A 17,922-nucleotide genomic window follows, 5' to 3' on the forward strand; every position below is an offset into this window, starting at 1 on the left:
CCATTCTCCAGAGCATTGTGTGGACAGTGGGCAGCACCTGATAGTTAGGGAGAAGGAAGGAGAGCTCTGCAGGAGGCATCTGTGGAGTGATCTGCTGCACTGCACACACAGTTGTTTGCAGCTGAATCTCTAAACGCTGAACATTTGAAGCACAAGGTTTAATATCCCTTCCAAAATGTTTGTCATTGTAACTTGGCTCTAGGCTTTTGGAGAAAAGTCCAACATTAGTTATCTTCAGTACAACCTTGCTTTTATCATGGACATGACAGAAGGATCTGACCTGTGTTATCTTGATCATTAGTTATTTTCAGTAGTATATTATATGATCCCATCCTTACCTTTCTCTTCAAAGTAAACAAAGCCAAGCTTTAGAGGTTCTTTCCATTTCTTCTGGGACTTTAATCATTACCACCTTTCTCAGAGCTTCTTTTTACACCTTGAGAGGAGTGAGCAACACTGGACACTGCAGTTGAACTTTGTTTGTAACATTATGCAAGGGTACCGTGTCTCCTGGGTCGTTCATCTCTCTTCACACATCATCTAGGCACTCACATGCATTCTCCAGACTGCTTTGTAGATTACACTTCAGTTTTTCTTGCCCTCAATTAATTCCTAGAAAGAAATAAGAGGCAGCAGAACAGGCCAGCTTCATAAATCTTTATCTAATACCAGCAAGTCATTAGGCCTGGGAGTAAAGTCTCCATCTGTTCCCAAAGAAACCACAGCATTTTCTACACTGTGTCAGCATCTACTATAATATTTCCGCTCTCAGAGATTTCTTGAGTTTTCTCCAAAGGTCCCATATGTCTCCTCTTCCTTTCTCTCTCCAAAGAAAAGCAAAGAAAATATGCAACATGCAAATGAAAACTAGAATGGCATCAGCGCCTTCAGGAAGATGTGGCCCCTGCATCATGAGCCAAAACTGACCCATTTTGGGAAAGAGGTCTAAAATAAGAGCAGACTACTACTTTTTACAAAGGAATGTGGCTCAGGAATAAACAAGGGTAGTATGCCAGCTTCCAGCATTGCTCCTTACTGTATCTTTGTCCTTTTCAAGCAACTATTTCATCCTAGCAATCTGCACATTTACATCTATCATGACCTAGACAGATTTCAGTTTATATTTCACCTGGTAAGTGTGTGTGGACTCCAGGAAACCTAAGGGTGACCAGTTCTTGCAAGCCTGGCTCAAGCAAAACTCACCTTAAAAATCCTGTGTGTTTTACTTCAGCAGAGATTGAAAGGCTCACAAACAATTATAGGTTACTCTGCTGCTTGAACTGTTGCTAATATGATTATGTGCTAAAGGGTTTAAATGAAAATCGTTTTGTTGGCTAGGAAACAAAAGAGGAGGGAGGGGGAGTGTGGGAGAAACACATTTGAAACATTTTTAAAAATGCCAACTGGCTTCGCTTTGTTTGGAGCTGGTCAAGCAGAACAGTGGCACTGAGCAGCTAATCAGTAGCTCCTGCTCCTCCAGAGAACAGCCAGCTCCCTGCACTCTTGGCAGCAGCACAGCCCAGCTGAATACCCTTGTGTTTTCTTTTTCTCTTGTCAGAAGTGAAAGAATACGAGCCCCCATTCGGCTCCAAAGTGCGAGAACACCCTTGTGTAGAAAGCATGAAGGACAACGTCCTAAGAGACAGAGGGCGACCTGAGATCCCCAGCTCCTGGCTGAACCATCAGGTAAGAGCACCACATGTGAGTGACTGGGAGCTGCACTATACGTTTAGCTGCTGCCTGAAGCCTGAGCCTTAACTCAGTGTCCTGCCCAAAGGCCGGACCTCTCTTTTGCACGAGGTAGAGCTCTGTCACGTGGTGACACAGGTGCTGCCGTGATTCAGGCACCACAGTGCTCTGCACCATGCCTGCCCCAAAGCCCTGGGATCCCTGCTGCCCACCAGTGTAATCTAAAAGTGATCAAAAGAGAAACATTGGAAGCCTGAAATCCAACAATCATCCAGAGAGCCACAGGATAATTAAACCCTTAAAGCACACTGTGTAGGCTCTAAAAGGTTAAAGAGAAAAACTTCATACATGGGCCTCTGTTGTGGGCAGAATGGGAGCTTCAGACAAAATTTATTAGAGAAGCCCTCCCATTGAGTCACGGGGAGCAGAAAGGATTCCCTTGCTTTCTAAACTGCTTCTCAGAGAGGAGTGTAAGTGCGGCTGGATCCAATCTTAGCCCCAGATTTTGTCAACAGTTTATGTTTAAAGGATTATATAGGTGTAATTGAACCATTATACAACTTTATTCTGCAGGATCAAGGATGGCAAACCAGGTATATTTATATAAATGTAAATTATTTATTATGATAAGACTAGACAAAAAGATCTTAGAATTATTTATGACACAGAATAGAAGTACTAGTATAGTATGAGGCATTATGAAGCAATATTGAAGCAATTACATTAAAGCAATTATATTATATCTATCAAAAACAATTAAGTAGAGACTGATGTCACCCACCCATACCAACAACTGTAGGCAAATGTTTTCCACACAGTGGAAGTAACCTTGAGGAATGGCACCACTCAAGGGAAGGTATCTCCAAACACACTCCAAGAAGGGGTGTGTCAGAAGACTCTGCCATTAAAAAGTGGGACTGGGCTTTTATTATAAAGTGATTGACTGTCAGTCAGGTGTTTCCAAGCCAGCTGTGTCAGCTCAGCAGCTTTAGATAAGTTATTAGTAGCATCACTTGTTTGTTCCTTTATTGGCTATTTTACCAGGTCTACCACACCTTCATCTCACTATCAGAATGTTTGACTTTGAGTCAGATTGGTTTCAAGATTATTCAACACCAAGAGCATCATGACCCCCTTCTCCATTCACCACTGGTAACTTTGCTGAAGGGTCTGTAGCAGGATACTTTGCCTGGAATGGGGTAAAACAACTTGAACAGTGCCCTATTTGCAGAGATAACATTATCATGGAGACCAGTCATAGTTTTATTCCAACTGTTGACAGGTTTAAGAAAATAGGAAATTAATCTTCAGCAAGCCGGTCTGATTTTATTCAGGTTATGCATTAGCAGTCCATTTCCCTTGTGTGTCATGAAGCACTTTGTCAGCCTTCTCCATTCACAAGCACCAGGCAATAGTAGATTTCTCAGCAGATGAAATGGAATGGAAACAAGCCAAAGGCATGCATTTCCTCACCTTTGCTCTCAGCAGTTTTATCAGTAGAGATAAAATGCGTATCATATCAGGGAAATGATGCTTAGTCATTCCACTTGTCAATAAAATATGCTGAGTGGTCTTTACAGACAAAACAAAAGTATTACAAACATTTATAAAAGCCCAGGCAAGCAAAATCATCTAGTATTTCCATCAGGAGCAATGTAACACTCCCTTTTTCATTCCAGTTGGGAACTTAAAATCTAACATCTACTTAAAAAAGGCCAAGTGAGTGGCCAAAATCAATTATCTTTCCAACCATGAACACCTGCCACCTGATGACTATGGCAGAGTGCGACCCCTTCCTGGACTCCAGGGTCTTGTTCCTTATGTACTCAGCTGTGAAGAGTAAGGTTATTGAGGAGGGGTTTTTAATGAGGGAGTAAACTGTATTTTGAGGAACACGTGGATATCTGATACTACCAGTACTAAAAGCCCTTGACATTTTTAGAAGGCATAGGTACAACCATCTTCTAAATTACTAGCTTAGCTGGGAAGGAGAGATTATACTATTGTTTATCTTCAGAAAAAATAACTTTTTGCAGAAATTTCATCAAAATTGTCAATAAGCTAGTAAAAGGGATCAACTGCAGTTGTTTTTTTTTCCATAAAGGCAAAACAAAGTCCAAACTGATAATACATATACAGTACTTTAGAAGAGCTCAATTAACAAAGCAATTAACTGAGCCTTTCATTTGGGAGTAAAAAAGTTAAATATTAGAAAATTCTTAAAATTAGGAACAGTGTGAAATATTTCTCAGGATATTTAAAAGACATGGTCTCACCTGTGAAAAAAATGAAAGTAAAGAGGGTTAAAGAGCTGCTTAAGGAAACAGAAGAACAACAGGAAGATCTGTGGTCAGCAAACTTGAGGAAAATCAGAGTTTTCTCAAAAGCAAAAAGAAATCTAGCTTAGTACTGATATGCTGCTGGATATAAAAGAGAGATATTGAATATGCTAGTGTAAGGGCAGAAGTGGTCAGCAAATATTTCTGTTCTGTGTTTGGTAAGAGTCAGATGATGTACATCTAATGGAAGGTGAGGAAGGCCCCTAAAAGTCGTTGGAACCTAAAGCAGGCCTGGGACAGTGTTAGGTGGCTCAGAGACTTGTCTAGACTAGGGACAGGGCTACTCCTGCAGGCATTGCAGGGCACTGCACTTCGCAGCAGTGCAGCCAGGCAATACTGCTTTGCTGGTTAGGCCTTGGAGAGAAGCGTCCAGGAGCTCACTGCATGCACAGCCAGCTGTAATGGCAGGCTCAGGTGTGCCAGCATACCCAGGGCACGTGGCTAGAGAAACACTGGGCTCAGGATCCCATGGTGCTCAGGCACAGGGCAGCTCATGGCTGCTCTCATGGCAACAAGGCTGTGTGTGTGGAGGGCTGCAGCTCAAGGTACTGGAGTAGAGCGCTAAAATACACTGAGATTTTCACCACCTCGGGTTTATATAACAAGTAAAAAGATCATGGATCTGAACCTAGGTATCCTGCATTAGACTTCACAGATTTCTTCCCTGTATAAAACATAGACCTTAGTCTGCCCCCAGTACAAGGCATCACATCAACCTGTGCTTGTGTGTCACCAAGGTGGGTACAGCTGGCTCCACCAGAGTTCAGCTAAGAGCTGAATGCAGGGAGTGGATGTCTGATAACACACACAGAGGACATTTAATGAAGGTGGATTTAATTCCCTTTGCCTGAATCCCTTCAGTGTTTCACATTGTCCTATCTAAAATGCAGTGATGCATCAGTTTCCTCAGGGCTGTGACAGTTTGCAGCAGCTGAGGATCTGCTTTGAACTCCACAGAAGTTGCTCTTACTATAGTAGGTCTTCCATATTCATTTCCTTCCTCTGCAGTCTTGTTTTTGTAATGAACTCATTATTCATCGTGATAAAATTCTGGAATGAATTTACATATTACAATTACCCCCACCCTTCCCCTAATGAGATTTGCTGCACTATTGATTTCAAGTTAATGTTTAATATTTAATTTAATTTACTGCTAGTAATTTCAATGACAGCATAAAACTAATGTTATTTGTATACAGACAATAACATTGTGCTATTAACATTGACATCAGTCAACATCACCAATTAGGTAAATTATGCAATTAATGCAGTGTTGTGAAATGTTCTGGGGTTTTTTAAATGAGAAGTTTAAGATAAATCCTACTTAATGGGCTTTTAGTGTCATAAAGCAAAACACACAGTTTCCTGACAAATACCTCATGTTTATAAAATGCATTACAGAGATCCAACTGGTTTTTTGCTCCTGTAAACATGTGAATCAGAATTGAAATGAAGGTTAAATAGTTATAACCGTGAGTGACGTGTTTAAGTGTTTCTGGGACTGTGGCCCATATTTGCACATAGATTTAGATAATCCACAAGGAATTCATAAAAAGCTGATGTACGGTCTGATAGTGCTGGCAATCAGAATTTTGTATGAAAAACCCAAACAGAATTCAGGCACTCAAAGGCATAGGTTAAGCAGGAAGTCATGTTATTGAAGAATTTTGATCATATTTATTAAGAAAACCCCCTACTTGATTCTATAGCACTAGTCCAAACCATCATTGTTCTTGTTATAACGTATCAGAACACATGCCCAGAAATGACAGTGCCAACTAAAGTGCTGAAAATATAGGGTTTCTTTTTGGAAAAAAAAAAAAGAAAACAATGCCCCCATGACAGCCACAGCAGAGACCATAAAGAACCTCCAGGACACATATGAGTAACCCCCTGAACTTCTGAGGGCACTAAAGCAGCTCTCACACGCGGGTTTTGGTGGTGACTGGTCCCATCGTGGCTGTTCTCTCTGTGCTCCCTGCAGGGCATCCAGATGGTGTGTGAAACTCTTATTGAGTGCTGGGACCATGACCCCGAGGCCCGGCTGACAGCACAGTGTGTTGCAGAGCGCTTCAGCGAGCTCAAGCACCACGACAGGCTCTCGGGAAGGAGCTGTTCGGAGGAGAAGATCCCTGAAGATGGCTCTGTGACCACTGCAAAGTAGTATGTACCTGAGAGCTCAAAAATGGAGGGAAGTCACTCCTAGACGTGTTCGTCTTGGCAAAGGAAGAAGTCTTGATCAGTGCCTTGACTTGCTTCCCGGAGAACTGAGGCTGTCACTACTCCCTTTAGGCTGCAACTCTGGACTGGGAGATGTATTCTGTGAATTAAAAGCTGGGGAGTAGCTGTCCTACCCTAGCATTGGCAGCCGGCATCATGTCGTAGGAGGAGCTATGTATGTTAGCACTTCCTCAGGAAATGAGATTTGAAAATAGCCAATAACATTATGCACTTTATTAATGCCTGTATATAACTATGAAATTGCTATTTTTATATATATATATACATATATATCTAAAAAATGTGTGTGTATGTATATATATATCTATCTATATATCTGTAAACATCCATGCTCTGAAAGAAAAAAGTGCTTCCAGGAAATGACCAGTGCATTAGAAATCCCTCCCCTTAGGGAAGGAACCTGAGGAGACTGGTATAGCACCACACCAGCAATTGTGCACTAAGCGCTCTGCCAAAAAGATAGGAATAATATGCAATAAGAAGATGACTTTCAAAGCATGTGCTGTGACCACCTGGCTGTGGCCCTGCAGTTCGCAGTTGCAGGAGCAGTCTAGCAGCAGACAGGCCAATTTGACTTTGCAGTTGTACCTACATGGTCCTGTCTGCAGCACCTTGCGGAAAGTTCTGGGATGCCTTTTTCCTCTCACCTTAACCCCAATGTCCTCACAGTGTCCCAGAACAGGAATGTGAGGAGGTTTGGTCCTTCCCACATGTGTGTTTTGATACAGAGGTCGTTAATGTTGTATTTTTTTTTTTTTGCTTTGAATTCATGCTGTTTGCAAGCAGGTTGCAAAATATGAGCAGGATGAGTTTTCCCCTCCTCCTATCCCCACGCCCAAACCATACAGAACACAAGAGCCAGCAACAATCCAAGCAGATGTTTTATATTTTCTGTGCAGTCTGAGTGTGGGCAGTACTATTTTTTTCCCCTTCCTTTTACCTTGATTGTGCTGCTGTAAGATCAAACTTTTTTTTTCCCTGTACAGCATGTCTAATTGCTTGACACACCACAGTCTGACTCTGTTCCATACTTTCGAAAGTAAGAGACAACAGCTGGTGCCTTTATTCTTGCAAAAAGACCTTGGAGGTGAGGAAAAGCTCCGTAGCAATAGGTTAATGGCATATCCTGCCCACAGCATTTAGGGCTGTCTCAGCAAGTCAGCAATTCACAGAAGAAAAAAAAAAAACAAGCCACAACCAAAAACCAAGAAAGACTTTTTTCAACAGGATCCCTTGGACATTGCTTACATTCTTTCAGTTCCCCAAAATGTTTAAGACAGTTGACGTCACACTGGGCTTATATAAATGACAGCAATGTTTTTAATAAGCGCTAAAAATTTTGTCTTTAGGTGTTTTGCAGTGATTTATCCACTTTTCCCCATGGGATGTCAGCAGGCCTTGGAAGTTAGAAATTCAGCCAGCACAAACCAGTCCTGGACAGATGTATCTGGTGTGATTTTTTAAACACATTTGACAGATAAACATCAATATGTCACTAGAAGATGTTGCCATGCAACTCAATAGGAATCATGCTTATTCAAATAGGAGTTAAGATTTATGGTGGAAAATATTTTCTTTTATTTGAAATGGTTTTGTAACTGCTTTTTTTTTTCATTTTAACAAAACTACTCAGAAATATTTAAACAGTGCAGGGCAAAATATCCACATCTACAGTGGAAATCAGAGGATACTATATCAAATTTTATAGGGAGGAAATGTTCTTGTGAACTCACAGGGCCACAGGCAAAGGTGGGGGCTGCAGGTGGGGGCATATCCAGGCAGGTAGAATGTCAGGGCCCGTTTCTCTTCCTCCATCCATACTGAAAGTCAAGGAATGGCATGTGGTAATTCCTGACAATACTGACATTTTTATGGGGTTTTTTAACACTACATGTAAAGGGAAATTTTTATTCTTTTAAGGAATATTTCACCTGTACGTCATGTATGAAATAGGAATGTGAGCAATATATACTCTTGTATATCAAAAGTTTCAAACACTTAACTTGATTTGTAAACTGTTTGAGGGGTTTTTCTGTCTTGTTTTGTTTTGTATAAATCAAATGTTTATTGGAGCAAATAAAATAACACCAACTCAAGCTTGTCTCTCATCTCTGAAGCATCCAGAATAGGGAGAGGGTTCTTCCTAAAATGAACCCTATCCTAAAATGATTGAAGTCTATTCCTTCCTACCAGGGGCCTGAATGTCATGCTTAAGTGTGTCCAATGTGCATATATCCTGCTTTGCTAATGACTCCTTCTCCAAGTGACCATACTGCCCTTCAGCAGAACAGCAGTAGCAGATACCCAATCTTGCTGCCCCCTTAGCCCCTGCACTGCTATCCCTTCACTAGTCTCAAAGGAGGGGAGGGAGAAAAGTGTTTACAGCTGATGCTCTCCTACTTGCAGATGGCTCAGTTCTCAGTGTGGATGTGGCACTTAGGGACATGGTTTACCGGTGGACTTGGCAGTTTTGGGTTAACAGTTGGACTCCATGATCTTAAAGGTCTTTTACAACCTAATGAATTCTGTGGTTTTGTAATACGGCAGTAGTTAGACCTCAGTCATTTTGATGTTAATGTTAAAATGAGCCAGAAGACAGCCCACTATATCTGTGTCACTGAGGAGTGTATGATTAATGTGTTCGTGCCTTACAGCTTCTGCTCTCCACTCAGAGCTTTTACCCTTTTAAGCTGTTACCCCTCCCATGGAAGACGTGCTGAACATAAGCACCACATAAACAAAGAGCAAGATACCTCCCTCTGCCCTCTTCAAATTGCCTTGAGTGTGACTTAGGTTGAATCTAAGCCTTTACATAGAGTGCAGTCCACCAGTGGGCATCTGGGATACTCTGGACAACACCATTTTTTTCACAGATTGTATTTTGGTGCCAAAACCTCCACTAGCATTCATGCTTGGCTGCACTGAATATTTTCTTTTGAACCTTCAAGTGAGGCTGCCTCAAACAGGCACCCACAAGTCTGTTCACGAGTCAAGCAAAATCACAGAATAACTGAGGCTGACAGGGATATCCAGTTCAGTTACTGTCCTTGCCGGTCCTGTGGTCCAGGGTCATAATCAAAATATGAAGCTTGAGTCAGGTTGCTCAAGACCTTGTGAAATTTTGAGCATGTTCAATGCTAACGATTTCACAGTCTTCCTGGGCACCTGGTGCTCTGAACAGAGCAACACATAGCCAATGTCAGGTGTGATGCAAAGCACAGTGGCCACATTTAATCTATAATTGTCAAAATGGGGACTTTGTGAAGAAGACCCTGACTAGGTGCCCTTCACGCAGACAGCTGCAGGTGACCAGCTCTTTCTTCAAGTTAGCTACCCTCTGCCAGGTATGAAACAGCTCTCAGTTTCCCTACAGGCATGCAAAGCCTCACTACCCACACCTCTGTGTTTCCAACAGCGCCCTGCTGAGGTCTAAGCAAGCCCAGCATCATTGTGGTTGGCCCCAGCATGTGCCCACCACTGGCCATGTATTGGCAGAGATTCAAGCCCTGACGTCCTGTTTGCACTGGCTCAAAGTCTGAGTCCTTTTGGCATAACACAGCAAGTGTTGCAAAACCAAGTATAAAATGAATTTCAAAAATGCAGCAGGCAAACTCCACAGAACTTTCAGACTTGAAGTACACAATATCCTTGAAATTAAGTACACTATATACTTTTAACAATTTTTTTTTTCAATTAAGGCTTTTGCCTACCTTTCTTATCCTAAATATTGCATTCAACATCCTGCTGTAAGCAGCTCTTAATTAGCACGCCAGTCAGCATTTTATCACCAGGGTTCACAGCAAGGAGGCTCAGCTGTGCAATGCAGAAGGCAGTCCTTGGATTTATTACTGAACTGTGCAGTGGTCTATATTGGATAGCAAAGTTTTCCGGTGCAGCCTGCCTCTGTGTTACCAGTTCATGTAATTTCCAGCACAATGGGGCATTCACCTCCTTATTCTACTGGAATATACATGAATGATAAAAGAGAAAAAAATTATGACCCAGGTCCTGAGGAGAGAAAAAAAAAGAAATAGAAAGGCATTAAGACATTGTTATTCTGCATGCTCCTGGAAACAAACTGGGCCACATGTAGAGCACCTGCAATATTGTCCTCTTGTCAAGCCAGCTGTGTTGGGGCCCAAGGGCTTCCTTTCCTTCCAGAGGAACATTGATTAATTTATTTCCTGATCCTTAGCTCTTTCTCTCTCTCCTGCTTGCTCTTTTTCTTTTTCTTTTTCTTTTTCTTTTTCTTTTTCTTTTTCTTTTGGTATTATGTTTCTAATAAAATGCTGCCTGTGGCAATTTTTCCCTCTGGCCACAAAGAAGATGAGTGAAGTCTGCTCCAGACTGTCTGCTTGTTCGTGAATGGCAGTTTGGCTGCCTTCATGCTGCTTATTACTTGGCAAACATTCCTGCAAGTCGGCGCACACCATGTGCTTGTTGAGAAAGCTCTTGCTGGGGGGAATGGCAAAAATTCCAGTCTCATTCAGAGTCCGTATAAGTGATGCACCTCATTGCAGGATTTTGGTGCTTGATTATTTTTTTTTACTTTCAGGCACCTGTGTCCTACTGGGTTACATTTCCCAGCATGACCCATAAGACCGAGTTGGCCAGAGCCCAAGGTGTCCCAGCCTGGTTGTCCTGAGCACATTTTCTCACCTTCCCTTGATCTATTGGCAGATCTCACCTGTTTTTGACCTCTGGCAGCTGAACAGCCTTGCTCATGGGCAGAAAGCTGAGGAGACAGTCAGTGGATTGCTGAAATACAGCCAAATTGTGACGCTCTTGAGAGGACCGAGCCCAGGAAACAGACTTAAAATTCTTGACTAATGAATGCTTTGAGCACCATCTAATCACTTCATGAAGAGGCAAAGGCAAAAGGCAGCTCATAAATTATTTATTGTGAATTATTTCTTCAGTTATAATGGTGATAAAACCATATCTTCAGACAGTTTCATTTAGGTAGCTAAACTCTTAAAAAAATTAGATGGTCGCCTGATCGAGTTGGCGTGATTAAACCCTCCCTGCTGAAATGTCTCTTTCACAAGTACACTGCTATGTGAAACAAGGGGGAGCAAAGATCCTTGGCATTTCTTCCAGGGTTAACCATCTCATGTGTGTCAAAGGAGAGAGCACTCACAGCTGAAAACACTTCCCTCTTTCTCCTACATTGCAGCAAGGCCTTTCTATGGAAGAAACAAAAAGCAATTCACCTTGCATTCTTTTTTCACCCATCCATGGCTTCAAGCCCAGGGTGCCAGCACCCCCGCCCGGCCACTCCTTTTCCTCAGCACCTTTAGATGCCCAAACGGGGACTGCAGTGACTTCCCTCCTGCCTCTGGTTTTGGACTGGGGTCTTTCTCTCATTTCGTTTGTGTCTCCGAGCAAGACCTGAACCAGATATTTGGGTTTAAAAGCTGAGCTTGCCTCGCACAACCTCCCAAAGGGCACCTCACCATTGTTTCTGCTCAGGCTGGAGCCATGCCCTTCCACCTGCACCCCTCTGCCCCCCAGCCTCATCTTTACCCCAACAGGGACTCCCTGACCACCAAGGTCTGTCCGTCTCTAGAAACAGCACCTGAGTAAACAAACCCATTGCATACACCTGTTTAACACACTGCCACTCTGCTTATTTAGGGCAGGAGCAATGCAGAGGAAGGTAAGCAAAAAAGAACTACACATCAGATGTGTTTCTAACCAGCTTTTGTGGAGATGGCGGTCACAATTCCAGCCAGGCTTTCTGTCTTTCTGCTCCTCGAGTGATTGCGTGAGGCTCCTCAGACCATAGTTGTCTCCTTATCTTTCTGGAGAAGAAAACGACCACATTGTTCCCTCCTGGCACCTCTGAAGTGAAGCTTCCACCAGTTTGTTATCCACATGAGCAACTCACGTTAGCCCCGCCAACTTCACTTTCGACTCTCTACCCCTCCCCATGAATCCCACCCACTGAGTCAGGAATGAAAACACCCCTTTAACATTTCCAGCCCTGTGTGAGCAGGTGTTTCTGTATTGTACAGCTCATCCACTCACCACTGTAACATAAGAACCTTTGAAATGTCTTGGTGTTTGCAGAGTGCTTCAGCCCCAGATGCATGTGTGTGGGATATAGGGAAGTGATTTATTTTGAATGAGCTAAACTGACTTGGGATGCAGGTCCTGTTATCAGAGCTGTATGGCGAGCTATAGAAATGGGGCTCTCCCCCACCTCAACAGAGCCCAAACGCACCGCTTTCCATGCCATGCAAAAAGCTCCAGAAATAGATTTCCTTCTGTTAGAAATATGCCAGGGTCCTCATGATTCAACCTTTCGGGAGACCATTTAAGGTTCGAAAATGTTTTACAGAAACTATGGATTGCATCTAATTCCTGCTTTCACTTGAAGGTGAAAAGTGTCTTTCTAGTTCTCAAACAGAAGCCAGTATAAACTTCTCCTCAGATAAACATCTGTCTGTCTGTGGCTGCAAATGTTTAGCTCTTAAGGCTGGTCTTTATCTGACTTCCTTATACGTGCATGTGAATGCTGAGAGGATCACTGCACTCATCTAGCAAGGCTGTCTATGTTCTGACTACCCAGTAAAATAAGATTATAAAGATATCTGTATTAAATTGGGAATACATTGTTTGGCAATGTATAAGAAATGTTTCCCCAGACCCAGAAGTGCCCCATGAGAGAATGAGATGGAAATACAAAGCCTACTCTGGGCTCTTTCAGTGTATTATCACAGTGATTTTTTTGAGCATCATTTAAAGTAAAGCACTATTTTTTGAAAGAGCAAAGCTTTTTACACAGGGCCTGGAATGACAAAAACAGTGTTTCATCTTTGATCCAACAAAACTGAATTAAAGGCTGTCAGAGAAAGAATCCAGTGCAAGAAAACACAAAGCCCATCTGCTCACACTACCAAGAAAAACAGCTACGCGGTGCTGCCACCAAGGAGAATTATAATTTGCAGCACATGGATTAGCAGGCAACATATTCAGGTGCAGCCCATCCATAAGAGAGGCACTTAGCAAGTGAAAGATGGTAACTGCTAGTATTTGAATCCAGACTTATTTCTGGAAAGGTGATGTTTCCTCCTTTGGTGAAATTAGAGCCAAGGTACCAATTCTCTTCAACCAAGATACTTGCTTTCTATAAACCATCCAGTGCTTCTGGAGGCAAAAGAAAGTAGGTCATACCTTTAATTAGCTAAAAGGTTTTGACAGAACATAAATCTCATACCAACACTTTTAATTTTCCAGTTGTTAAGCCTTCTACGGTTTTACACAGATTTGCTCATGTGCTTTGGCTCAGCCCCTTTTGCTCAACTAATCCCCATGTGGGAAGCAGGAGCGGTCTTTCTGTGACATGACAACATCACCAACACTTCAGCCTCACCACTGAGGAGGAATCTGCAGAAGCAACTTGCAGGGGATTAGACCATTTCTTGTGATGCTTTGAGGAACATTGAGGAATGTTCCCGTGTTTTAAGCAAAAAGACATCTCCTATTAAGTAGCAGGTTGCTTAGCTTCTGTACATCTGGAAAGAACATGTAAGCCTTATTAAATAATGGGGGATGAGAGAAAAAACAATTTCATTTTAATATAAGAATGTTAACATTAATTTGCTTGCCTTGAAACGATTTCTCGAATAGTTGCTTTAAGAACCTAACCTGAAAAAAGCCATAGGAAATGGAGGAAAGAATTTAAATTAACTTATTTCAACATTTCTAAATTGTTTAGGTTAATCACAGTAAACCAAACAGGATTCAGTCATACTTAAACACAGCCTTTGCCCAAGTATAAACTGTTTACTATAGCCATGACACACAACCAGACAAAATTCATTCCTGATCTGGGGAAGAGTCTAATTTGATTTTATTATTTGGCAGAGCAAGGTTCACTTTTCAATGTAAAACAGTCTCAAAATCTCCCGAGAGCAAGCAAGCAATTCAGCAGTCTCACCATCTTCACCACATCAACAGCTTGGCCTAAAGTTGGCTCCTACAGCCAGACGAGAGTGGGGCTGCCCAGGGCCACATGGGAGCGGGACTGCACAGGGAGCCAGGAGAGAGCCTCAGCTGAAATTCGGAGAGAAGAAGCCTACTCCATGTGCTTTCATGGGTTCACATTAGGACCATCCCTTCACTCCACTGACTAACACTGCTGAGGTCAATAGATTTGACTTCAGCAATTTGACCTATTATTGTAGGCAGACTTTTAGTACAGACAATGTGCTTTTCCCACCAACATATGGAGAATGCTCATAGACTAGCTTAAAGACTGGTTGTTCTTTTCTTTAAGTGCCTTATTGGTGCTAATAATACAAAGTATTTGGTTCAAAAGTCCAAGCAAGAAATACAACGGATTTTTAGAAAGAAATTTTTGCCTTTCGATTTTCAAATGAGCATGTTGACAATCCTTGCTGAGGCCTGATTGCCACACATGATGGCTAGGCTGGAGCTCTCTATTTTTGCACTACTTGCCCTGATGTGCAAAATCAATCATGTTAGCTCCTAGAGGAGATGGAAATTTATTTCATGCACAAATGCATGAAATAAGTTTTGGATACAGGGTCAGACAGGTCAAACAATGATGTTCATCTTTTACATGTCCTTTTCTGTACATGTGGCCAACACATTAGGAATTGGAATATATGAATGCTACTGAGTGAATGTCTCCTGTCACCTTCATAGCAATACACTTCTTGCTTGAGACACGGATCTTGGCAATAATAAAATTATTAACTTGAGGATATCAAATGCTCTGAAGAATAACTTGCATCTGCTTCTGACTCCATTTTGCTATACTTTATGGAAAGAGCTGCATTTTTAAATAACTACTTTAATTGTTTTCCAGGAGTAATTAAAATGAAATCATAAGTATTATGAGCCACATCTTGTGCTTTCATTAAGATAATAATTATGGGGAAAGGGTTCTTAATCAGGCAAGGGAAAGTAGCTCTTTTTTTTTAATGTCATATCCCCTACATGATTATCTCATCAGGCTCAACACTCCGGGACCAGAGCAATATCTTCGCCTTCCAGTTCCAAAGAAACCTGGCAAACTAAAGGTATGTTTTATAAAGAAAAACACTAAAAAAAAGCAAAAACAAAACACCCAAAACAAACAAACAAACAAACTCCAAATAAGCAAAGGAAAAAAAGGAAAAACTTCTCTCTAGCTACGATCAAACAATAAAAGCCTAATTCATGAAATAGCACAGGATAAGAAAAGGGTGGAAAATGCTTAGTATATTGTATTGTTTCAGCCTGACCGATCTGGGTGAAATTCATCCTCACAATTTCAGATCTATTCATGCTTCTCTTTGACTACTCTGACTTCCCTGCATAAAATGGGAGTACACATCTGGCTCCAAATGCATGTCCCAGCAACACCATGACTGTACCAGGGCAAGACTTGGTTCTCCACCATCTTCCCCTTCCCAGACCCTTTCTTTCCCATAGAGTCAGCAGCCAGGCACATGGCCTCAACAGGACTTCCAGCACCCTCCAGGCTCAGCTCCATCCACAGCCAACCTGAGGTTCAGCCTCTAAAGGGCCAAACCCTCTGAGCTGGAACATGACCCAGTGAGGATTTCTGAGGGTGCACAGCTTGCTCCTACATTGTCAAAGGGGCAGAGGTGGCACTTACCATTTGAAAGGGTGCAAAAGAAACTGGAGAACCGATTCAGTTTCCTGTGTTTCAGAAAATTACAAGGGGTGGGAAGAATCAAACTATTTGAAGATGACTGGAAAACAATGAGAAGAGAGCAGGAATCAAAATGGATTCATCATGATTTTTTTTCCTAGAGAGCAGTAGTACTTGTAAAATGAAGAAGATACAATGAACATTGTATGTCTTGAGCTTAGAAAGGCTTTTAACATCACATCAAGTGATACTCTTGTTCACAAACTAGGGAAATGCTGTCTAAATTCAAGCAGAGTGGGCACTGGTTTGGAAGATATAATAGTTCCTATATAGACCCCCAGGCAGCATTGAGATATGGTTCTGCAGCTACTCTAGTCTAGTTCCTATTCAGTATTTTAAGTAATTAGCCACCAGCGTGCTTGTAACAAATGTGGATAGAGCCTTTCCCAAATCTTCGTTCGTGAAGCCTGGCCATGATGATGAGGTGATGGACAAAAACATATGCTTTGGACAAACTGCATCATGCTATGAGAGGCTGCAAGTGTGCTGCAGGACGGACTGATAATTCAAATTGCTCTAGACAGACTGAACAAATTTTTTGAAAAAAATATTATCCTCTTTAGCAGGAGCACTTAAAAAGGAGTAATTAAATGTACAAATATCTAATGGGGAAAAGCCACTTAGAGCAGTTGGCCAAAGAAGCGCTAGTGCTCAGTGTGGATCACAAACCTGACAAGAGTCAATCACATCTTGCTGTTACAAAAGAGGGCAAACATCACACCATGATATATAAAGAGATGTACAAAGTGATCCTGCCACTCTTTTAAAACCTGGTAAGGTTACAGAGGACTGTTCTGTCTTGTTTTGGGCAGCAGAACAATCAGCAGACTTTCAAATATGGCCTCCGAGGTAATATAGGAGGAATGACTGTAATGCAGGACTAGAAAAGAAGACAAAGGGAAATAAAATTATAATCTTTGAACATGTAGAAGTCACAAAGAAGAAAAATACATGTTGGCCCTAATTATGGTGGAGATCAAGCACAGAAGAGAAAATTTAGATTATCCATTATGAAATAATGGGAAGGCTGCAGGTTGTCCAGCATTTTTGGTCATGAATTATAGGCTAGGCAAAGGTTAGACACTAGTTGTCTATTGCATCACTTATCCTATCTCAGGATGGAGGTCATATCTTCCCAATGACATCTTGAGATCTTTTCCTGCTGCAGGAGTTGCAGGTCTCTGTTCAGTCTGTGCCTCCAAAGGTCTGAGTTTAGAGTAGTCAAGAAGCTGGAAATTTTGTTCTATGAGAAATTCCAAAATATGCTGGAGCACGAAGGCAGGACATCTTCTTTTGCAACTCTCTGTAGAACACTGATATCTCTCATGGAAAGGAAAATATAACAAAAAACCCCAACAGTTGGATTGCTTCAGAATAAAGGTCCCACTCTACCTCTGCACTGGTGCAGAACCGCCTTGAGTCCTGTGTGCAGTTTTGGGCACCACAGTATAAAAAAGACATTAAACTATTAGAAAGTATCCAAAGCAGGGCAATGAAGATGGTAAAGGGCCTTGAGTGGAAGCCATATGAGGAGTGGCTGAGGGCACTTGGTCTCTTCAGCCTGCAGAAGAGGAGACTGAGAGGAGACCTCATTGCAGAGTACAACTTCCTCATGAGGGGAAGAGGAAGGGCAGGTACCAATCTCTTCACTCTCATGACCAATGACAGGACTCAAGGAAACAGCATGAAGCTGAGTTGGAGGAGGTTTAGGTTGGATATCAGGACAGGTTTTTTCACCCAGAGGGTGATTGGGCACTGGAAAAGGCTCCCCAGGGAAGCTATCACAGCAGCAAGGCTGCCTGAGTTCAGGAAGTATTTGGACAATGCTCTCAGGCACATGCTGTGATTCTTGGGGTGTCCTCTGTGGGGCCAGGAGTTGGACTTGGTGATCCTGATGGGTCCCTTCCAACTCAGTATATTGATTCTATGATAAAATCAAGCCTGGAAACTGAGCACTCAGAG

The 17,922-nt window shown here is 42.1% G+C and overlaps 1 protein-coding gene across 1 annotated transcript in view; it reads left to right on the forward strand.

Moving 5' to 3' along the window:
- Nucleotides 1-7,493, forward strand: part of TGFBR2 (transforming growth factor beta receptor 2) — a 58,729-nt gene extending 51,236 nt beyond the window's left edge. The window contains exons 6-7 of the mRNA XM_027675447.1: nt 1,559-1,686; nt 6,013-7,493. Coding sequence (XP_027531248.1) covers nt 1,559-1,686; nt 6,013-6,192 — 308 coding nt within the window. The 3' untranslated portion in view covers nt 6,193-7,493. The remainder of the gene's footprint in view (nt 1-1,558; nt 1,687-6,012) is intronic.
- The last annotated feature ends 10,429 nt before the right edge of the window (nt 7,494-17,922 follow it).

The sequence above is a fragment of the Neopelma chrysocephalum genome, unplaced genomic scaffold, assembly GCF_003984885.1.
Source record: "Neopelma chrysocephalum unplaced genomic scaffold, ASM398488v2 Primary Assembly neopelma1_26, whole genome shotgun sequence".
NCBI classification, from domain to species: domain Eukaryota; kingdom Metazoa; phylum Chordata; class Aves; order Passeriformes; family Pipridae; genus Neopelma; species Neopelma chrysocephalum.